The 23,564-nt window shown below is 52.9% G+C and overlaps 1 protein-coding gene across 1 annotated transcript; it reads right to left on the bottom strand.

The window, feature by feature from the left end:
* Nucleotides 1-311: 311 nt before the first annotated feature.
* Nucleotides 312-17,936, bottom strand: Nos3 (nitric oxide synthase 3). Its single transcript, XM_020176373.2, has 26 exons — nt 17,653-17,936; nt 15,883-15,985; nt 15,371-15,519; nt 15,058-15,220; nt 13,709-13,800; nt 13,481-13,622; nt 13,130-13,269; nt 12,859-13,033; nt 12,061-12,162; nt 11,092-11,286; nt 10,903-10,976; nt 10,616-10,760; nt 10,284-10,388; nt 7,522-7,589; nt 7,021-7,137; nt 6,750-6,924; nt 4,754-4,886; nt 4,552-4,630; nt 4,225-4,412; nt 3,537-3,709; nt 3,035-3,245; nt 2,868-2,955; nt 1,751-1,872; nt 1,014-1,162; nt 566-760; nt 312-473 (listed from the first exon to the last, which is right to left on the bottom strand). Exons 1-26 carry the CDS (start codon nt 17,814-17,816, stop codon nt 312-314), a joined length of 3,609 nt encoding a protein of 1,202 aa, XP_020031962.1. The 5' UTR covers nt 17,817-17,936.
* Nucleotides 17,937-23,564: the final 5,628 nt, after the last annotated feature.

Genomic DNA, 23,564 nt, shown 5'->3' on the forward strand with positions numbered 1-23,564 from the left:
ATAATAAATATTTGAATGATTTAGAGATAGGCTTTAAAGGTAAAATACTCCTGAGAGCTATAAGGGGAATCTACAGTTCACCTAAAGCATACCAAGGGGGTAGCAGCAGGTCCTAATACCACTTCTGGGAGGAACTTCTAGATTAGGCAGACCCCTGACAGGGGATCTCTCATTCCCTGGGCTGAATTTCCGCAGCCTCAGGACAGACAGATGCTGGTAGGCACCTCAAGAGGGGAGAGAGGTGGCTTGGCCCTGGTCAGCCGACAGCAGTGCGGAAGCCTCTCTAGGAGCTGCAGTGGAAAGCCAGGCTATCAGGAGCCTGGCGTGTCTGGGCCAGTCGGGTCCAATGCCCAGGGCACTGCCCCCCGCAGCTGTCGCTCCTGCAATGAAAAGCTCTGGGTGCGTATGCGGCTTGTCACCTCCTGGGTGCGCAGTGTGAGCCCGAAGATGTCCTCGTGGTAGCGTTGCTGATCCTGCGGCAAAAGAGCTGAGGATCAAAAGGCAAGCTCGAAACCGGAGCGGGGAAACCAGGGACGCCGGTGGCTGGAGCCCCGCCCCTCCTCACCCGCAGCACGCCGATGACGTCACCCGCCTCATCCAGCTCCATGTCGCCCTCTGTCGCCAGGATCCGCTGCACTGTCTGTAGGACGCTGGTTGCCATGGTGACATCGCCGCAGACAAACATGTGGCCTCGTTCCAGGCACAGCACGCGATGCACCTCAGCAGCCAGCTCAGTCCTCAGGACGTCCTGCACGTAGGTCTGGAGGAAGCGGGGCGACAGGCCACCCCGGCTGTGAAACGGCTCCGCGGCGGGCTGGAGGGGCACCGCCCACGGCCCTGGGGCGGGGCTAGGGACCGAGCCAGGAAGGGGCGGGGCTGGGGAACCGAGCCAGGAAGGGGCGGGGCTTAGCGCGCGGAGGGCGCACCCGGAAGGGGCACCTGGACCCGGTGAGCGGAGTGTGGGTGGCGGGCGGGCTGCTCTTGATCACCCCTGGGCCCTCAGCATCTCGCACCTTGGGGCTGTTTGGTTCCCTGGAGAAGGCGGTGAGGACGTGACCGAACACCCCGCGCTGCTGGGCGTCCTGCACCTCGTCGCGGTAGAGGTGGTCGAGTTGGGAGCAACGGCAGCCGAACACCAAAGTCATAGGGGCGGGCTGCAGCCCTGCGAGCGACACTGTGGCTCGGGAGGGCCCCCTCCAGCCCTGGTCACGCCGCCCACTGGCTACCCTCGCCCAGGCTGACAGCCGGCCTTTTGGGCTGAAGCGACAACTTGTCTTGGCTGTTTGGCCTCTAGGGCAATACAGGATGCTTTCCCCGAAAGCCTGATGTATCTGTCTCTGATTTACACAGAAGGAAACCGGAGCTGACGGTGGACGGCCAGAGGAGGAGCCGCTTTAGAAAGGGGGCCGTCTTGGCCACACCATGTAAGCTCTGGCACAGTCCCCAACACACCTGGGGCATTTCTTCTCTTGACTTCTGAGTTCCCACCCAGTCCCTTCCAAACTCTCATTTCCCTTTCTCCTTAACAATCTGCCAACACCTACTATGTGCCAGGCACCAGGAAGCCAGGCGAATAGAGTCCAGCTCTTACTTCCAGTCCTCCACCCTTGGTCTAATAAATTTCCTTTCACCTTTGGCTGGAGTGTCTTGCGCTTTTTTTTTCTACCTGCTTCCTGCCTTCAAGACCCTTTGTCCCTAGATTGTGTGACTTCCTCCTGACTTCTAGTCAGTCCCTTAGTCCCAGTCTCACCTTTGCTTTCAATGTCATGCAGTCTTTCTTGCCAGAATCCCCGGAAGGGGGCAATGCCAGTGCCTGGGCCCACCAGGATGCAGGGTAAACTGGGATCAGGTGGCAGCCGGAAGGAGGGAGCCCTAGCCAGAGAGACTCTATTAGGCCCCCTCAGTGACCCTGTGCCCCCCATTCTTACTGATGTTGGGTGTGCGGTGCAGACAAAATGTTTCTTTTTAAAAAAGCAACAAAAATATAGGGAAAGGGGTACAGATTCTCAGTTCATAAGGGGCTTACTGTGTTTATTCTATTTTTTGGTGTGACTGGGGTTTGAACTTGGCTTCGCGCTTGCAAAGCAGGTGCTCTACTCCTTGAGCCATGCTTCCAGTCCATTTTGTTCTGGTTATGTTTTTGGAGATGGGGATCTCACTATTTGTCTGGGCTTGCCTCGTAGCTGAGTCCTCTGGATCTCAGACTCCCAAGTAGCTAGAATTACAGGCGTGAGCCACTGGTGTCCAGCTCTTTTAAATAATAGCCATCATATTGGTATTTGGTTTGTATTGAGTTGACTGGTACAGTTTATTTGTAATTTAGCCTCCTGGGTGGGTTTGGGTCCCCAAGGCCTAGCTTTTGCCATCTTGGGAACTCTTCTCAGTCCTGGCTGCTGGAGAGGGCAAGAATTCTGGGCAAAGCAGGAGGGAAGGGGCTTCTTTGACTTCTCAGGGGCACCATGCCAAGGATAGTCTTTGCCCTAGCAAAGTCCTCTCTGGACTGAGTGGGGTGTCCGGGACCACAGTCCCAGGTGCATGCCTTCCAACATAGGCTGTGCCCAAGGACATAGGTGCACAGAAGTCTTGATTTCACAAAGTAACAAGACTGCCAGCCTAATCCATGCTGTGTCTTTTGGAGTTTTCAAGGCAGGATCCCAAGTACACATTAGTGAGTCCTACCTGTTATTGATCTGTTATGAATAGCACTCCTCATCAGAGCTGCCACCTGATTCTGTGTGACCCCCCCCCATACACACACACTGATTCCTCATGTATTCCCAACCACCCCTGTGGCATTTTCTCCACCCCTGCGTGCACACAGATTCTCTCCTCTTGATGTTCTTTCCTATCCTGAAGGGTTCACTTACCCCCTGATGAAGCAGGGCACAAGGTCTCCGGCCTTGAGTTGGCTTAGCCATGTGGAGCAGACTCCATAGTGCAGGGGGCCCAGTCCATCTACGGGGTGGAGAGGAGAGGCCAGTGAGGAGCTGTTCTAGTCCTACTGAAGCCAGGCCTGCCCTGTTCCCAGCCTTACCCTGTGTCCTGTATGCCAGCACAGCAACGGTGAGGTGGATCTCTCCTGGGTGTGCACTGGGTGCTGAGCTGACTGAGTAGTACCGAGGCTGGAGTAGGGGCAGCTGAGTGAGGAGCAGGGGAGCAGGCAGTGCCACTGATGGGAACTGCTCCAGCACCTCCAAAAGCGTGGGGCAGCGGAACCACTTCCACTCCTCATAGCGCCGAGGGTCCTGATCAGGCAGGATGTGGTAAGCTGGGAGCCCCATTACTGGCATAGTGACCTCCCTTTTTGACCCCTTCCTAGTAGACCTTCTTAGGGTTCCTCCCTGCTCAGTTCAGGCCAACTAACACCTTTTTAAGACCTGCCTGAAGATGAATGGGTCAGCCTGGAGATGGTTTTAAAACACCAATACATGTTGGTCAGGAGAGGAAAGTCCAAGGCAGGACCTCTCATGGGGACTTCCTGCCACTGGGCCTCCCCCGCTTATCCTCCCCTCTAGCCCCTTGCTCCTTGCCCTTACCTGGCTGAGGGCCTCCAGCTCCTCCTGCTCACTGGACTCTTCAGCCAGGGTGCTCAGCAGTCGGAGAAGGCGTGGGCTGGGTGGGGATGTGATGTCCAGGAAGAAAGTGAGAGCCTGGCGAAGTGTGCACGGGGGTAGCCGAGGGTCTCGTACCCAACCGGGGGGAGGGCCACCTGGGGGTGGTACATGGGAAGCTCTGAGGAAGGGGCCCAGCAGGAACTGCATTGCCTGGGCTGAAGTTTGCCTTTGGGGGACCTTACCATGACCTTACCATGTCTTATTGGAATCTGCCCTTGAACAGTGGTGTGGATTTATCTGGGCAGCTTCAGTGTTTCTTTGGGGACCCCTGGGTGGAATGGGTTGGTCTAGGCTCCTCTGCCCCAGGCACTGATTTGGCAGATGGTACATCAGATACAGAGCAAGCTAGACTGCCAGAGGGAGTCTTTGGGAACTCAGAGGGAGGGACAGCCTTTGGGGGTGCATGAAGCAGGTAGGTTCTGAGAAAGGAACTTTGCTTTGTGTGGACCATCCAGCAACAAGGCCGGCCCTGCTGGGCTTGTATAGCTAACTTCAAGGTAGTGCAGAGCTGTGAAGGGAGGTGGTCCTGCCAGGGCTGAGCTCCAAGGGGGTCCCAGGCCAGGGAGATGCAGCAGGCTCTCCCTGTCTTGCCCCAGCCTGACATCCTCACCAGGGCTGCCCTTCTCCAGCTGCTCTACTGCCACAGGCTCTGTGGGTGGCGGTGGGTCCTCTACACGGCTCAGCAGTGCCTCCACGAGGCCAGGACGGTTGGGCGGGCAGACACCTATGTGGTCCCCGGGCTGGTACTGCAGCCCCTCCTGGCCTCCAGTGTCCAGGCGCACCAGGATCGTGGCCCGGCTGGGGATAGGAAGGGAGGGGGAAGTTTTAGGGGGACAGAGAAGGGTGGGGGATGAGAGAATGGGAGGAGGAGGAAGCAGGGATCTGGGGAAGGATGGACAGTGATAGTGGAGAGGGTAGAGTGAGACTTCTTCCTCACGTGGATTTGCTGCTTTGTAGATTTTCCACGGAGAGGATTGAAGCCTGGAACATCTTCCGCCTGTGCACATGGATCAGGCCTAAGGATGAGGAGGGTGCAAAGGAGACTGAGCCTGAGCCAGGGAGTGGGGCCTGAATAAGTGAGTCCTTGGACCCTGGGAACCCCAGAGAGCCTGCGGATGGGGGTGAGGTCAGGACTGTACCTGGCAGCAGCTGCAGGCCCTCGGCCTGGGCACTCAGCCGATACCTCTGGCGCTTCCAGCTGCGTTTGGGGCTGAATATGTCCCGGGCAGCAGCCTTGGCGTCTTCTCCCACACAGAAGGTCTCACAGGAGGCCTGAGGGATAAGTAGACCAGGGCTGAGAACCTCCTGCCACCAGGGAGCATCGCCATTGAGATGCTGTGGAGCGGTGTTTGAGGGAGGTCAGGCTGTGCCTGTCTGATCTCCAGAAGCCAGCTTCCACTCCTGTGGCCAAAGAAGCCAGGACTGTGGCTCTGTTATTGGCAGTGGTATAAGTGAGATTGCAACAGACTGAGGCTGAGGCCAGTAATGACCATGGCACCTTGTTCTCCAGCCCATTTCTTGGCTTTGCTGCTGGCTCAGGGACCCTGCTGGCTACTCCTTGTGCATATTGGTTTGTCACACCTGCTGGGTACTTGTCAGGTGAGTGTTAATCCCATACTCCAGGGAGCACAGGGTGTGGCATATAGTGGCTCAGTGAAGGCAGCTGTGCACTCACACCTGCTTTCGAATTCTGACTTTGTACGTATGTCTTACATGCTTCAGTTTTCTCCATCTTGCCACTCATTGTGTTCTGGTGAAGATTAAAAGTGATACTGTATGCAAAGCCCTTAGAACACAGCATATGCAGTCAGTGCTGTCTTACCGGCAGTGGAGGGGCCCTGTGCTATCTCTTTCTGGTCAGGTACAAGTTGGGCCAGCTGCTTGGTCTGTTCCAGGCTTGAGATCCAGGACTCTTCCATGATTGGCTGAGCCCCATATCATTGGGCCCTAGTTACTGTTTCTTTTGTGGTGTGTGCAGTCTTATATCTCTTCCTTCCTTCCTCAGCCCCCTCCCTTCCTTCCTATACTCACTGCTACCTCCCCAGTAAGCCCAGTCTTCCTGCTTTCTCGGATGCTCTAATTTGCCTGCACCACCAAAGTCATATTCCTAAAACTTTGTGTTGTGGTCTCATCCTGTTCTAAACCTTCCACTGGCTCCTCTTATCTATGTTCCTTAAGTCTTATTTTCTTTCTTTTGAGACAGGGTCTTGCTATGTAACCTGGGCTAGCCTTGAACTCATGATCCTCCTGTCTCAGCCTTCTGAGTGCTGGGCTTACAGGTGTGCACCACCATGCCTGGATCTAGATATTTGTTTTTGTTTTTGTGGCTCTAGATCTTATTTTCCATTTATTTCGTTCCAATCTAGATCTGCTTTTCCAGCTTGACTTTTTTCTCTCCAGCAAACCTTTCCCATCCCCCACTTCCAAGGATACCCTTCTCCTGCCATTGACTGAAACCTGCTGAACATGAGCCCTGGATGAATGGATGGATGGATGGATGCTGGGGCAGCCCTGCACTGAGTGAGCAGTGTCAGCACTGGGAGAATGAGCAACTGCTTGCTCCAGGTGTAATCCTCAGACAGATAGCACTGCCCTGAGGAAACCCAAGCTTAAAAAACCTCACCTTCTAGGTGAGGGTCCAGTCTCTAGGACCCTTACCTAGACAGGACCACCCCTCCAGTCCAAGCAATTGCCCATGCCAGTCTGCCCTCTGACTTCCTGGACCTCCTGGTGGCCTTAGCTTCAGCTCCGGCCTTTGTCTGACTCTCTCAATCCTGTCTTCTCCCTCAATTCTGTCTTCTCCCTCCATCCTGCCTGCACTCCCTCCTCTTGTGAACCCACTTATGGGGCCAGCCTGTGCTGGCTGAGGTGGCTTTCTGCCAGTCCTGCCTGCTTTCTTTTGGTTGTGCTGCTGTCTAGGCTCATCCTCTCCTGTTGGTAGGACCATGTTGTCCACTATTCAGGACTAAGCCCAGAATGGCTGCTATACAGTGGTTAAACAAAGTGGATTTGGGGTTAGACAGAATCAGGGAGGCCTTCAGCCTCAGCCGTGAAGGCCTGCAGGAGGCTCTCAAGTTGATGTGAGTCAGAATGAGGGGCTGGAGGGAATCAGACATTGGGTGCCCAGGGGCTTACCTGGAAGGCAGCCTGGGCCCAGCCACGGAAGGCCTCCTCTTGGCCACACAGCTCATCACCCTGGCCCAGCTGAAGTAGTCGCTCTCCACCCAGCTCCTCCAGCCTTGTGTCCACCGCCCGGGCAAAGGCACAGAAGTGGGGGTACGCCCGGGAGCCCAGCCCGAACACACAGAACCTGAGGTGCAGGAACCATTGCTAGAGTCCCCCATGCCAGCCAATGTCTATCCAGGCAGCTTGCCTCCCATACACCTTCTTTGGCAAGGACCCCAACCTGAGTGTGCCTAGTGCCCCTGCACTGTCTGTGTTGCTGGACTCCTTCCTTTTCCGCCGCCAAGAAGACACCAGTGGGTCTGAGCAGGAGACACTGTTGAAGCGGATTTTGTAACTCCTAGCAAGAGAAGATAAAGACAGGGTTGTCACAGGGACCTGGAGATACGGCCCAGGCCCAACCTAGGATACAGTTTTAGTGTCTTCACCTCTGGGGTGAGAAGGGCTCTGTGTTTGGGAAGGGTTGAGGGATAGCCTAGGGGGGCTTTGCTCTGCCTCTCCTCCCTCTGAAGGAGACCTCAGGATTTTAGGGTCTTTGAATCCTGGGGCTTGGGAGTGGGCAGGTCCTAGGGGAGGAGAGCCCCCCCCCACTCCCCTTTCCTCCATCTGGATTGGCACCCAGGCTCCCTCTCTTTCTCAGCTTGTTGGGGAAGGGGTGGGGTGGGGCTCTTTCCTTTTTGTCTCCGAGTGCCTCCTGCCATCTCAATTTGCCGTGTCTACTCACTTGTGCTGCTCTGGTCGAGGGGAGCTGTTGTAGGGTCCCGACATCTCCATTAGCGCTGCTGCAAAACTCTGCCCAGGGAAGCGTTACCAGCATGGTTAGTTATTTTCACACTATACAGAAATTTCAAACTATACTGTGCTGGCCCTTAGTAACTTATAAATAAATTTGTTTTGCAAATTTCAAGAGGGTTGGGTTTTGAAAAATTACACTGCAGAAGTGTATGAAGTAATACAAGGAGGACAAGCCTTCTCTGTGCTCGAGTCTTACCTCTACAGCATAAGCCCCATCAACAGAGAAACCATTTGGCCCTTTATCACCGCACACATGCTCCTTGACTTACAGTGGGGTTATGTCCTAATAAACCCATTGTAAACTGGAAATACTGTAAGGGGAAAATGCATTTCCTACACCTTTGTTCCTGCACATTCTCAGCAACACAGCACATGTAGAATGTTGGTTGTTTCCCCTGGTGATTGCAGGGCTGGTGGGGAGCTGCGATTCTTTGCCACTGCAAAGCACTGAAATAGAGGATCCTACCACATATCTCTAGTCTGGGTAAAGACTCAAATTCAAGATTCGAAATATGGTTTCTAAGCCAGGTGCCAGTGGCTCACGCTTATAATCCTAGCTGCTCAGGAGGCAGAGATCCCGAGGATCAAGGTTCAAAGCCAGCCCTGGGCAAATAGTTCTTGAGACCCTATCTTGAAAAGACCCAGCACACACACACAGAAAGGGCCTGCAGAGTGGTAAGAGCACCTGCCTGACAATTATGGGGCCCTGAGTTCAAACCCCAGTGCCACCAAAAAAAAAGAAGAAATATGTTTTTTAATGGATGTCTATTACTTTCACATTATCATAAAGTAAAATGTCGTAAGTTACACTGTCCTGTCCTAGGTTGGGGGATGTGGGCATTTATGCCCATGTGTGTATTTATGTGTTTCTTTCTTTTCTCTTTTTTTGATGGCAGTGGGTGTTAAACTCAGGGCCTCGTGCTTGTTAGACAGGCACTTTACCATGTGAGCTACATCCTCACCCCTGTTTAAACCTATTGCTATATCACATTTGAATACACCACAACTTATTTATCCAATCTATTGTTGATTATCATTTGAATTGTTTTCATTACAGTGCGTAATGCTGTTATAAATATTTCTGTCCATATCTTTGGTGGATATATTCCATTTTCTGTGGGGCATATTCCTATATTTGTTCCATTTACAAATTTTGTAGTAAAACTGAAATGCACAAATCTTTAGAGTGCAGTGCAATTTGTTTGGTCATTCGGCAGTTAAAAAAAAAGTTAAACTTACATCTACCCTGCGACCCAGCAATTCTACTCATCGGTATTTATCCAAGAAAAATGAAAACATAAGTTCACAAAAGCCTGCTACAAGAATGTTCATAACAGATTTATTCATAACAGCCCCAAACTGGAAGCAGCCCAAGTGTCTATCAACAGGAGAATGGATAAACAAGCCAGGGCAGCTCACACAATAAGCAGTAAAAAAGTACTGAATCATACAACCACACAGAGGAATCCCCAGAATAGGCCATGTGACAGAAGCTATGGAACTGTATGCTTCCATTTATATGACATTCTGGAGCAAATGAATCCCACCTATTGTGACAGAAGTCACAGTTGCTCAGGGAAGGAGACTGACGCACAGGAACTAATGGGGAGCTTTCTAGACTGATGGAAATATCCCACGTCTTGTTTGGAATGTGGGTTACACAGATGCATATACTATTTTATGCTAAAAAAAAGTTAATTCATGATGCTGCTTATGGTTTGAGTGTTTACCCACAGAATTTATGTGTTGGAAAATTAATCCTAAGTCATATATTAGTAGTACGTGGAGGTGATTGGGTGAATAGATTAATCCATTCATGGATTAATGGATTAGTGGGTTGTAGCAAGAGCGTCTTTGTTATAAAAGTGAGCTCTCTCTGGCATGTTCCCTCTCTCTCACCATTTGATGCCCTCTGCCACATTGTGGCACAGCAAGGAGACCCCACCTGCTGAGGCAGGTGCTGTTTTTTAGAAGGCATATCAGAGTGAGGGTTGATATGGACCAGAAGCAGAGGGAAAAGACTACCATCTGAACTCAGATAGGGCATTTAGCTTTATAGTACTAGAGGAGGTAGTATTTAACCCCCGGGAGAAGAAAGAGGGCAGAACTGCATCTAGCTTGGGGTAGCCCAGAGGCACTGGAAAGACAGTGGTAAACAATAAGGCATTCAATGGTGATACTTCACTTTTTCTGTTTCTTTTAAGATTTGTTGAGCAAGTGAAATTATTTAACCTATGCTGGCATCTAAACAGTGTTCTTTTCTTTTGTTACAAAGAAAAAGAAAAGGCTAGTGAGTGGCTCAAATGGTAAGAGTGTGCCTGCCTAGCAAGCATGAAGCCCTGACTTCAGACCCCAGTGCTGCCAGAAAAAAAAGAAAGAAAAAAAGAAAAAGAAAAGCTGAAATAGGGAATTGAGTGAAGTATCCCTGTTTTTCTTATTTGTCAATCAATACCCAGGAGAAGTCTGACCTCTTTGGTCAGTCAGGAAATGCTTTCCTCAAATTGAAAACTTGCACTGATAATGGAGATAACTTGGAAATACAATTAAGCAGGTATGTGCTGGGAGGTGTGGGATATGGTTTGTATGGACCAAGGTTCCCCATAGCAGGTCCACACTCCTACTGGGGGTTTTCCCTTGGCATTTTCACTTGCCATCCTCATTCCCAGTGACCCCTGTCCTAGAAGACCTTACCTCTCCATTCTCTGGGGGATCTCCATTCCCAAATGTGCTGGTCACCACCAACACCAGTGTCTCATGCTCAAGGGACACCACGTCATACTCATCCATACACAGGACCTGTGGGTAAGGAGAAGAGAGATGTCCCGTAGTCTTGGTCCCTGTCCTCCTCACTCTGGGCTTCCCTAGAAGAGCAAGTTTCAGGCCCTGACTTGACCTTAAATCCTGTGGACTCCAGGGTTCCTCATGAGCCCTGACTTTTGACCCTCTCCTGGTCTCCTGAGATCCTCTGAAGCTGCTGACAGAACACCCCTCTTTTAGCTCCCTGCCCCTCTGGGTTCACCTACCCGGGGATCGAACGCCTTCCGGAAGAGCCTCCCCAGCTGCTGTGCGTAGCTCTGGGCCCGGCCAGTCTCTGAGCCATACAGGATGGTTGCCTTCACGCGCTTTGCCATCACTGTGCCCATGAGCGAGGCAGTGATCTTCACTGCACTGTAGGCAAGAATAGGGTGAGGACATCCTGGGTGTCCAGAGGCGGGGCCTCCCCAGATCCCAGAAGGGTCTTGGAGCACCACTGCTGGGTTGGTCCCCCCCAGGACCAATCAGGGGAGGATTGCACTTCTAGGGTACCCACTTGGCCACTTCCTTAAAGGTCTTCTTCCTGGTGATGCCGGCACCCTTGGCTGCGCTCCCCTTCCAGGGGTCTGGCTACAGAAAGTGATGGGGGCAGAAATAGGGAGGAGAGTGAAGGATGGAAAAGTTAACAGTTCCTGGGAGCCCTAGAACTGGGCTCAAGTGGGCAGGAGCTAGCTGGGGTGGGCACCTGGTAGCGGAAAGCAGGGGACAGGAAATAGTTGACCATCTCTTGATGGAAGACAGGAGTGAGGCTGCCCGAGATGGGGGGTACGATCCAGGCCCAGTCAGCAGGGCAGCCACCCCTGGCCTTCTGCTCATTCTCCAGGTGTTTCATAAACGAGGCTGTGGCAGCATGGTGGTCCACAATGGTCACTTTGGCCAGCTGAGGTGGGAGGAGAAAGAGAGGCAGGGCTCAGTGCAGTCCCCACCTTTATCTCTACCACTTCTGTTTACCCCAACCCACACTGTCCCTTGAGTCACTGCAAACCTGACATAGACTGTGTCCCCTCAAACCACAGTGATACCTCCAAACTGCAGCTTGCCTGGTCGTGCCCAAAGTTCAACTCTAACTTCCAGTGTCTGTGTGCCTTGCCTCCAAACCATAACTCTTTTAAAAAAATTATATCTTATTATATTTTTAATAATTATTTAATCTCATTGTGTGTGTGTGTGTGTGTGTGTGGCACTGGGGTTTGAACTCAGGGCCTCATGCTTGCTAGGCAGGTGCTCTCCCACTTGAGCCACTCTTACCAACCCTATCTATCATAACTCCTTTTTTTCAGTGCTGGGGACTGAACTCAGGGCCCAATTGCTAGGCAAGCATGCTGCCACTGAGCCATATCCACAGAAATGTTCAGCAGGCACCAGTTTCCTCAAACTACCCCTTGCAGCACACACTACCCTCCTGGTATTAAGTTTCCAGACTCCAGTGGGTCCCACAGTATGGCCTGGGGATAGAATTACTGAGTGAGTTTCCTGGCACATGTTGGGCCAGGAATAGCATATGCTGTGTCCACAGCTGCAGGCCCAGTGTACTCCATGGCATACGTACTCTGGAACTTCCTCCTGTCTAAGCCCTGCCCTAGTTTCTACCTTCGCCCTCTCCTTGTTTCCCACCCCCGCCCTTTGCCCTACTGGCAAGCCTGGGCCTGTGCACCTGGTAACTGTGCAGTACAGCCACGTTAATTTCCACTGCTGCCTTGTCTTTCCACAGGGACGAGGTTGTCCGGGTGTCCAGGTCCATGCAGACAGCTACATCCTGGGGTAGGGCAAGCAGGGCATTGGTAGGTACAATGGCAAATGGGGAGTGGACAGCTGGTGGGTAGAAGGAATGTGAGAGAGTGGCCTCAAGGGGGCTTTACTACCCATTGTGGGTTACATCAGTTTTTGGCCTCAGTGGCACCACAAATCAGACAGGGACTTTAGGTGAGTCACTTCTAAGCCTTGGGCCTTAATTTCTCATCTCTGAAATGAGATGAGAAATTACCTTTTTTTGAGTCAAGATCCCCTTTGAGATTCTGATGAAAGCTATAGAATTATAGATCACAACTCTGGAAAAATAACCACAGGCATGTGCCCCCCCCCATACCATACTATATCATACCACACCATGCCACACCACACCACATATACCCCCCCACGCACACACAGTGTACACACACACCACACCACATACACACTACATACCACACAAACACCACACACCACACCACCCACACTGTGTACACACACACACCATACTTCACACACCACATGCACCACACACACCCACGCCATGGCACACATACGACATACACCATGCCACTTGCACTATGCACAACACACACACACCGCATGTGCGTGCTGCACTCCGCTTTGCCTTGGTGGTTCTGATGCAGCTCAGATCTCCAGGGGCAGGCCATCAGACAGTGTGTGGCATGCAGCTCTGTGTCCCCTCCCTACGGCAGCCCCTCACCTCCAGGATGTTGTAGCGGTGAGGGTCACACAGGTTCCTCATTCCGATCTCAGAGCTCATGTACCAGCCGCTGAAAGGGGCCGCAGGGAACTCCAAGCCCCCAATTTCCAGAAGCATGCTGGATACTGCCGGGAGGGCGTACCAGCGCAGGCCCAGTGCCACGAACCACTCCAGCCTGGGGGTGCCAAGCTAGGATCAACCCCCTAGAGCCTTTGCCAGGTGCCCTCCACAGCCCCTCCTTGCCATCCCACCCCATTCCTTTCATGCTCACGTGGGGTGCTCCAGGGGCACCTCGAGGACCAGCTCAGAGGGCAGAGTGAAGAGTTCTGGAGGCTCATCAGGGGCCTGGAGCAGCAGGGGCAGTACGTCAAAACGGCCATTTCCTGGGACCCAGCCATGCTGGATGCAGAGCTGTGGGGAGCGGGCAGAGGTGGGTCCAAGGGCTTTGACCCCTAAACTCCACAGAGATCCTCTCCATCATTCATCAGTCAGTCTTCACCTCGGGGACACTGTTCTGTGGCATCTCCCATCTTTCATACCAAGCACGGACTCAATCCCCTCTTCCTACTAGCTCACCTCTCTTTGGTTGATCCCCATGGCTCATTCTCGCCTCAGCACCCACCTCAGTGATCTCCACGTTGGCAGGGTCCCCTCGCACAGAGCCATCCTGCTGCCTGTAGCCAGCATAACGCACCAACTGGCTGTTCCAGATCCGGAAGTCTCCGCGGCCTTGGCAGCGCTGGGGGAACACTGTGATGGCGGAGCTGATGTGGGGAGGAGAGCTGGTCAGAGCCCCTCTTTCACTCCACCTGGAGTGAGCTGAGCTCTGGTGCAGTAGGGGAGCACTCACCGAAGGTTGCCTCGGTTGGTGGCATACTTGATGTGATTGCAGATGTAGGTGAACATTTCCTGGGCAGTCCTGCAGTCTCGGGCATCAAATACCTGAGCCCAAGGAGGCAGGGGAAGGGGCAAGGAGAGAGGTGGGGGTCTTGAGTACCAGATCCACAGTGCTCTTGGTGTGTGGCTCGTTGGGAAGGAGGCAGGGCTGGGAAAGCCACTCTGTCCATTTGACGAGTCCTTCCTAACTGTTTGCATCTATGCTGATCATTTCCTACCTGTGCCCTCACATGCCCAATGTAGCCTGATCTCCTTCCTGGGGCATATATTTCCCTATCTTTCTGGAAGCTGCTTTGGTACCTGGTACAGAGGAGGGACCCAGTCACTGCTGAATCGACGCTTGGGGAAGGACCCCAGTGGACAGGATGCCCACCTCAGAGAGTGGATAATGACTGCCTGCTCAGTCAGTCATCCTTCTCCCTTGAGCTCACTGCTGCTGGAAAGTGGTGGCTGCCCTGTATGGCTTCTGGGGCCCCTGCCAATGCGACATTCTTGGTAGGAGGAGGAAGCTGGGAGGACCCATTCCTGCTGGAGGGAGGGGGAAACTTGTGACAGAGGCAGAGGTGGAAGTGTCTGGCCTGGGCCAAAAGAGGGACATAGCTGGGAGTGGAGCCCCTTATAGAAGCTCAGATGGGTTCAAAGTTGAGTTAAAGCTTTGAACAACTTACAGGGATTGGCAAGTGTTAGACGGGAGTCATTGCTTTACTGGAGACAACTTTGGCATCTGTTGAGCATGTGGCTTTATTCCACATTCTTTGGTGGCTACTTAGAACTCCCAAGGTCATGGGTTCAATTCCTCTGTGGGTCCCTTGCTTCTCTTAGTTGTGAGGCCCCAGCTGTCCCAGTAACCCAGGCTAACTCTGACTTGTTGGCTGCGTGTGTAAGGGGGTCTGGGGCTGAGGCTGTGGGGGACCAGCAGAAAGAGGAAGGCATGAGGTAAAGGGCCCAGCTGGGCAGTGGGGCCCACATGGCAGGAGCAGCTGGAGGCCTTTTCCAAAGCTGTTCCAAAGTTCCTCTAATAGCCACTCAGGGGGTCCCTAATCAGCAGTCCCTGTGTACTCAGTGGGCCTGGAGTTTTCCAAGGCATTGCTATAAGGCCTCTTGACTAGGTGGCAGCTACTGGGCTGAGGGCTCCCAGGGGCACCAGGGAGGGGTTGGTCCCCTTCCTTTCATCTTTAAGGCAATGGGAAGAGATTCCCCAACTGCTCGTCACCCCCAGGGAGGCCTCAGGAATTGCCTTCACCCTTGCCTCCCCTTCTTTTCCCCTGGTGCCCATCCAGACCATGTGCCAGCTGGCCACACCTGTAGCTTTCCCCACTGGATCCGGCCCACACAGCGGGGAGCATTGCGCCAGGCTTGCTTGGCCCCGAACACCAGCTCACTCTCCCGGAGCTGGTAGGTGCCTGTAGATGCTACCTCTTCCTCTACCTCTTGAAGTCGCTGCTCATGGGCCTGAGAGCCACTCCTGGGGAGGAGACAGGGACACAGAACAAGAAGGGAGAGCCCATAGGCCTTGGTGTTAGGATTGTGGGGGAGGGCAGGGCGGAGGGAGGTGATCTGAGGGCTCTAGGACTCTGTGGGATGAGGGGACGCCAAGTGTTGGATGAGGCCTCACCTCTTGATGGAGCTGTAGTACTGGTTGATGAAGTCCCTGGCCTGACCCAGCAGCTGTTCAGGGGGTGGTGAGCCCTGGGTAGGCCTGCTCTGTAGTTTCCTTGGAAACACAAGGGATCCCAGGCAGCGTCTTGGGGTGCAGGGCCCATCCTGGGTTAGGGGAATGGGGACCACAAAGGTCAGCACCAGATCAGGACTCAGGGATGGTTGTGGTGTGGCAGGGACTGGAGATAGTTTGGGGCAGAGCGGGGCGGGTCCAGGGTAGGTGTGGACTTGGGTCCACACTGAGACTGGAAGTGGGGTGAGGTTAGACAGGCCTAGGGCAGAACTGGGGTTAGGACTTTGGTAAAAGCTGGGGGCTGAGAGTCACCAAGGTCCTTACATGCTCCTCAGCAGCTCTGGACTTTCCCAGTTCTCATCTTTTTGGAGACAAGGGCCCAATTCAGAGCAGGGCAGAATTTCCTCACTCTGATCCCTAGCTGAGACCAAGCCTCACCTTCCACCCATCCTCACCTGCTGAGCTTGGGCACACAGGGTGTCATAGGCAATGCTGCCCACTTCCCAGTTCTTCACTCGAGGGAACCTGGGCCCCTCTGGAGGCCGGGTTAGTGGGGGGCTGTTGGGAGGCAAGAATGGAGTCATGGGGGAGATGTTTGTTTCCTTTTGGCCTCTCCAGATGCAGCTCCAAGTCTCCTACAGCATCCATCAATTATCCCAATTCTTTATCGTTTGCCTGCTGTCTGCTTCCTTACATTTTGTCAGCTCTCACAACAGCTTAGGAGGTAGGCAGTACTCTAGCCTCTGTCTATAGACAAGGGATGGAGGCCTCCTGCCTGGAGTGCACAGGTGTGGCCTTTGCTCTGCTGGCGCCTGGTCTCCTGGTGCTCAGATTGTCCTGGTTGCCTAGACCTGCCCAGTTTCTGAGTGCCAGCCCAGGCTGGGTCCTCATTTCCTGTACACTGCCCACCTTGCCTCTTCTGTACTCCAGGTGTTGCTATGGTTTGAATGTGTCTTCCCAATTTCATATGTTGGAAAGTTGGTCCCTAATGTGGCAGTGTTGAGAGGTAGGTGTTGGGAGGTGATGGGGTCAAGAGGGCTCTGCCCTCATGAATGGATCAATCCAGTCATAGATTAATGGATTAATAAATTAGTGGGTCTTAGTGGGAGTTGCTCTGTTATAAAAGTGAGCTCTCTGACCTGCTTGCTGTGTCTCTCCATGTAATATTCCCCACCATGTGAGGATGTAGAACAGGTGCTAGGATCATGCTGTTGGATTTCCAGCCTCCAGAGGCACGAGAGAAATAAACCTCTACTTTTTATAAGTCTCCTGGTCTCCAGGATCGTGTTGTAGTAACAGTAAATGAACAAGGGCATGGCCCCTTCTTGAGGGGGGACAGGGCCAAGAGCCAGAGCTGAGGGAAGCCCCCCGCAGGGATTCCTCCGCTCTGATTTTCCTACCACTCACACCCCTCCTGACAGTAGCGTTGTGTGAAGGGAAGCCTTGGGGCCTTATCACTTCCTCCCAGAGTCACCAGCCAGCACAGGGAGGAAGGGAGGGACTCAGGCCATGGTGCGTCTGAGCAGCAGAGCCCAGCTCTCAGCCCTACACGGGAGCTGCCTGGCCCAGTATTCTACTGGAACTCCTGATTCTCCTTCTCTCCAGGGACCTCAGCCCCAGGGAGGATTCCTGGGGGCTGGAGCTACAGGATCCAGTTTGGTGTTACCAATATTAGGAGGGGGGCCTGGAGCAGGGAAAGGGCCTACTAGCACTGACTCTCAGCCCCTGCCCCAAGGGCTAGAGTCTCCTGCTTAAACCATTCCTCTTCCAATGACACCCCACTTTCTCACTCAACCTAGAATACCCCTCCCCAACTCCTGTCTTCTTCAGTTAAGTAATCATCACCACCATGTGTTGAAGGCTTGCTGTGAACTAGCAACTTTCAACCCCATGGGGTAAGTACTACCACGTTCCCACTTAATGTAAACGGAGGCTCAGAGAGGGTCTTAAAATCAAACAGCTCTTGGCAGCAGAACAGAATTCAAGCCATGGCCCAATTCTGTAGCAGGCTCTGGTATTCACCACTTTCACCTGCTACCCGCTGGCCTTGATCCTGATCTCTTTTCTAAGCCTTCAGACCTGTCCTATTCTGTCCATGCTGATAGCCTTTTGCATTGGCTTCCTGGCCCTTCTGGTAGGGTTGCAAACTCTGGCCCTTCCTAGCCTTGGCTTCAGGTCTCCACACAGTCCTCCCACCCACCTGCTCCTAGCCATGTGGCCCTCACCTGTTGTCTGGCGCTGGTGAGGTCGGGGGTGGGGATGCTGGTGCCCGGCTGGGCTCTGATGTTGGAGAGGCCGGGGTCTGCTTGCTGCACAGTCCAAGGCCCAGTCCCAGCCCCAGGCCACAGGGTGGCCCAGGTTCCTGGCCCACACTCTTCAAGTTGCCCATGTCAGCCGTGCATCAACTCTGCTGCCCACTCCAGCAGAGCCCTGGCCTTTTCCTTAGGAAGCAGGGAGGGGGCTGGGGAAGGGGTGGTGGAGGGGGCTCTCCAGTGCTGGGCCCTGGCCCCGCCCCTGTCCCATACACAATGGGACAGGAACAAGGCCGGCTTAGAGGCTCTAAAGCCTCGGCTCCACGCCCGCTGGCCCAGAGGGGGGCCGGACGCCTGGGTTCCGCCAGGAGGGCTAGTTCTGATAAGTGGGAACCCAGGTGTCCAACTGAGACCTAGAGCTGGAGAACGGGAGCTGGGCTTGGGGGGAACGGCGGGGTAGAGCAACCAGAGGGTCAGAAAGATGCTTTGGTAGTTTTAGGACAGAAGGGAAGGGCTTTGAGCCCCATGCCAGTAGCTGGGGTGATGAAATCTTGCACCTCCAGTGACCCCAGGGACTGCTAGGCTCACCCCGGCCTTCTCTTTCACCACCTTAATGTCCTTAGGAGTTCTTGGGGATACAGGTCCTTGTGTCTGATATTAGGGTATCCCTTCTCCCACCTCCACCCCAATTTCCTGGAAACTTCTCCCCCACCCCCCATGACTCAAGTGGGGGATACAAAAGGGCAGGAAGCTGGCTTCTAGGGCCTCCACCCCCACTCTGTCATCCAGTGACGCATGTTTCCCTGGGGCAGCAGGTCAGCAGAGACCTGGCAATCAGGGTGGAGGCAGGAGGGCCCGTGGGGGAGAGCTTGGAGGCCCCTTGAGTATGGGCTAGACAAACTACAATTCCCATAATGCAGAGAGTGTGCATCAGCACCCTTTGGGCACCTTGAGTAGAAGTGCATGCTGGGGTTTGTAGTTTTATACCATCTGGAGACTACAGAAAAGGTCAGGAGCTGGACATCTGGGTCCACAGAGGTGGAAAACTTGTGGGTTTGAGACCTCAGAGACTTAAGAGAGATTAAGAGACAGAGGCAAAAGCCGAGAGACAGGGAGAGGCAGAGACTGGGAGAGGCAGACAGGCAGACAAACAAACATGTGAATTTGTGTTGGCCGGACTCCTTTGAAAAGTAGTGGAGGATAAGATTGGGGTGGGCCTGGGTGTGGGGTTGGCAGGCAGATCAGCTGGAAGGAACAGGCTGTGCTAAGCTCTAGGTCACTAGAAGGTGGGGTCTGCCAGTTTGGGAGGGTAGAGGGGAAGGGGCCTCATAAACAGGGAAAAGCCTGCCCCTGCCTCTGGGCCGTCCTTCAGGAAGAGGGCAAGCAGGAGGCCTATGAGCAGTTTGGCATACCCATAGTGCCCCAAGCCTGAGACCCCAGCCTGTCCCCACCAGCTTGCTTTCCCAGGGAGGCAGGAGATGGAATCTAGTCCCCTACTCAGACATTTTCAACCAGACAGACTCCCCTAGGTTGTCTCCCCACTCTGGCTCCCATATTTAGCCATGACCTTAAATGTGCACAACCAGAGAGTCCTCTTTCCCCATTCTAGTTAAGTGAGCTATGACTGTCTTCCTCAAGGTCAAGGTTACAACCAGAAGCTGGGTGCTGGTTGCTCATGCCTATAATCCTAGCTACTTGGGAGGCTGAGTTCTAGAGAATCTGGGCTTGAGGCCAACCTGGGCAAAGTAGTTCACAAAACCCTGTCTCCAAAATAACCAGAGCAAAATGGACCGGATGTGGGACTCAAGCGATAGAGAACCTGCTTTGCAAGTATGAAGCACTGAGTTCAAACCCCAGGTCCCACAAAAAAAAAAAAAAGAAAAAAAAAAGCTACAACTAGCATTGGATGCTGACACCCTCCTCTCAGGAGGGTCTGCTGCCCCAGAGTCTTCCCATCCCATTTATATTCCACACCACTGCTAGATTCCTCTCAAAAGCAGGCGTATCTCACATTTTGTCTCCAGCTGAAACCTTCAGTCAAAGGCCAAGGCCACTCCAACTCTCTGGCCTGGTCCTGAATTTCCCCAGCGCTCTGCTCACCCCCTGTTCTAGACAAATGGGCTTTCTCATGATTTCCAAATTGTCTTCTACTTTTCTGCCCTGCTTTCCCCCTCAGACTGAAGTCTCCCTCCCCGACAGGAGGCCCATCCTTGGCACTGGAGATGTCCTGCCCACATCTCCCTCCCAGAGAGCAGGGACCTGCTTGCAGTAGGACAGGTGCCTGACAGCCTCCAGCTGCGATGCCTGTGGGATATGCCCAGCATTCAGTCCAAGGCCTCACACTTCTCTGGACACTTCAGACAGCTCCTGAGCCTGGGGAGGTTTGTGGGCTCCCCATTCCTGTCCAACTGGGACCCCTCCATGGCCATCTGGATGCCAGAGACCCTGCTGGGCTGAGATTCCCCAAGCATGCTGCATCTGAAGCCCTTCCCACCTGCTGTTTCTTCCCTCTCTCCTTCCACAGGGGTCAAAGCTGCATCACATTCTGGATCCTTCCCCTGCCTACTCCTGCTCCTTTCGCTGGTCTCGCTCAAGGAATTCCCTTATGCTTCTAACTCCTTCTTGGGGTCTTTCTCAGGGGAGTCCATCGCCAAACAGCCCTGGGGTTCTTCTGTGAGGCCTTCATCAATATCCCCTTCTCCATACTTCGTGGGCACTCTTTGTCTCCTTATCCTCAGCCTCTGGGAACATCTTTTCCTCTGGGCCTTGGTTTGCAGGTGGCTTGTTCTGTGCACGTGAGTTCCTGTCCAAGAACCCTGGAGGACACAGGCCACTTCTGCTCATGGGATCCTCTGCTGGGTCTGACTGCCCTGCACCGAGTGTGTGCTTCCTAAACACTGGCTTGTTTCACTGCAAATGTGCATGGCCATCTCAGAGGCAATGGGGAGGGGATGCCCCTGAGAACAGGTTTGGCTGAGGCAAGATGGGTAGGGTGAAGGACAGGTGGAAGAGGGAGCACTGTTCAGCCATAAGAGCAGAGGCGGCCCAATTCTCAAAGCCTGGTTGACACTGAAGGGTCAACGGGCTCTGTCTGGGGCACAGCATGGCAGGTTTTGAGAAAAGAAGAAGTCAAATGAATGGAAAAAGTCAGAGATGGGAGCATTCCCAACAGAAATTTCCTTCTCTCCTTTGCTGGGGAAGACAGTGTTACCCAGCCATCCTAACTTCTGTTCAGGCACTCTGATCTAAACCATGCAACATGGGCCAGAGAGATGGAGAGAGGTTGGCCGACTGTACTAAGTTATAATTAGACAAGAGAAATCAGTTTTGGCTACTGCACAGCAGGGTGACTATAGATAATGGTAACGTGCTATGAATATTAAAAAGGTAAAAGAAAGGATTTTGAATGGTTTTGTCACAAAGAAATGAAAAATGTTACAGGATATAGTTATTCTTACCTTGATTTAAATTTGTTTTCTTAAATTATCTGAGACAAGGTCTTGATATACAGCCCAGGTAAGCCTCATACTCTCCTCTCTCTTTTTATTGGTAGTACTGAGATTTGAACTCAGGACCTGTGCTTGCCAGGTAGATCCTTTACCACTTGAGCCATGGGCCCAGCCCTGCCATGAATTTTTTTTTTTATTTGTGGTACTGGGGTTTGACTCAGGTTCTACACTTTGAGCTACTCCACCAGCCCTTTTATTTGAAGGGTTTTTCAACATCGGGTCTCTCAAACTATTTGCCTGGGCTGGCTTCAAACCGCCATCCTCCTGATCTCTGCCTCCTGAGTTGCTAGGATTACAGGCGTGAGCCACCTGCACCCAGCTGGCCTTGAATTCTTGATTCTCCTGTCTTTGCCTCTTGAATACTGGGATTATAGGCTTGTACCACCACATCCCAATTGCTAATCCCAATTTGAACATTGCACAAAGCACACGTGTATCAAAACGTCATGTAGTAAGTACCCCGTAAATACGTTTAATTTCTATGTGTCAATTAAAAACAAAACAAGTCAAAGAACAGTGCTCCCTGCCAGTTGCTTCCTCCACTTCTAGAGTGGGCCTTTCCCTCCTTGCCAGCGCTCTGTGGTTTTGGTTCTGTTCTTGCTGGCATCCCTGCTGAAAAGGCATCAAAGTTTATGCATCTTAGTGGCTGGCTACTTGTATTGGCAAATGCATTTTACTTATTTAGCAATGCATTTCAAAGAGCCACTTCTGAAAAAACAAAATGTTCAAGGTTTCAACTCTATCGAAAGGACATAATTTAAATTTAAATTGTGGGGTGTCAAGCTGGATGGGGCTTTAGAGGTGATCTGATTGGGGGTTCAGCCCCTCCATCCCAGACAGTGGGCACATTTCTACCCCACTGGAAAGGTGGGCCCAGATCCCAACCCTCATAGTCTTCTGTGGGTGAGTGGGGGGCACCTCCCTGGGGAGGGTCGGGCCTCTGGTGCTCCCTCAAAGCATCCTGAACTCTGAGAAAGTGGCGAATCTTACTCCTGCCTTCCCTCAGAATGCAGTGGTATTCAGGGTTGGGAGGTGAGTAATGCCCGGATCTAGGTGCCTGAGTTGGAAAGGCAAGGTCCAGGGTGTGTGTGTGTAGGGGCTCTAGGAGCTGTGGAGGGTGCGGGTGACAAAGCAGAAGGTCTTGACTGTTTCTAGCCCAACCCAGGGTTGTTCAGTGTGAGCTGGAAGTGCCCCACCCTCCCCACTATGAGCAGCTTCCTTCCTGCCTGCTGGCAAGGACTGGGTGGGGAGCAGAGGGGAAAGGAGGGAAGGGAGTAGAAGAAGGCCTGCCAGCCAGGGAGGCCTCCCTCCAACTCAGGATGTAACTCATGCTGAGTGTCTGGAGAGGTCTACTCAGCTTCCAGGTTGCAAGACTGGGGCTGGCTGTTGGAAAGAATTTTGGGCCAGAGGCTTGGGTGAATCTTGGGCACCCTCTAGCAGGCTCTGCCCTTCTTGAGATAGCCACATGGGGGCAGCAGAGAGCCGAAGAGGAGCTGTCTGTGCAAAGTCCTGAGATCATGCACCAAAGACAGCCAGTGACTCAGAGGGAACAAGTCATGAACCATGGACACTGATTTGGTCCTGAAGTGGCTCGTTTGCACAGGCCTGAAGCTCCTGGTGGTGACTGTGAGCAGCACACCCCCAGAGGAGCAGGGGTGCTTTCAGGGACAAGCCCCTTTTCCCTCCCTCCTTCCTGCACAGATCACACAGGTGAACTGAAGATGCAGGGAGCTACATCCAGCACAACCAGTATAGACAGCATCAGGCAGAGCTCCTGGTAGAGGAGGCAGTTTCCTGAGTTGAGGGAACCAGGGAAGGGGCACTTGGTGGTGTTGCCCCATCCCATGGGTGTGGTTCCTAAGGGCAGAGACTGTTGAAAAGCTTGATCTGATCTACTCTGCTCTGGAGGCATGTCCACCTGCTGACTCTCAGACTGATAGGAAAGTCTCATGGCCTAGAGGTCTTTGGAAACCCCTAGACTTTGTCCTGGCAGTAACTGCCAGCTTTGGGGATTCCTGGGGTCCATTTTTATAAGGACACCAATCACCTCCCAAAGACCCCACCTTTTAACGCTATCACTTTAGAAGTTAGGATTTCAACATATGAATGGGGGGCTCATTCAGTCTGTAGGACTATGTGAATGTATGTATGTGGGTATACATATGCCTGTGTGCAAGTGTGTACGTATGTGTAATATGTACGTGCATGTGTAAACACGTGTGCATGTGCCTATGAGCAGTATGTCCTGGGGCTCCCTCACTAACATGCCTCCTCATTTGGTCCTTGCAAATCCAGAGTTAATTTGGGATAAGAACTTCAGTATGGATATGAATGGTTTAATATCCATAGGTCCTAGGATCCAGAGGGAAAAAGACT

The sequence above is a fragment of the Castor canadensis genome, chromosome 2 (genome assembly GCF_047511655.1).
Source record: "Castor canadensis chromosome 2, mCasCan1.hap1v2, whole genome shotgun sequence".
NCBI classification, from domain to species: Eukaryota; Metazoa; Chordata; class Mammalia; order Rodentia; family Castoridae; genus Castor; species Castor canadensis.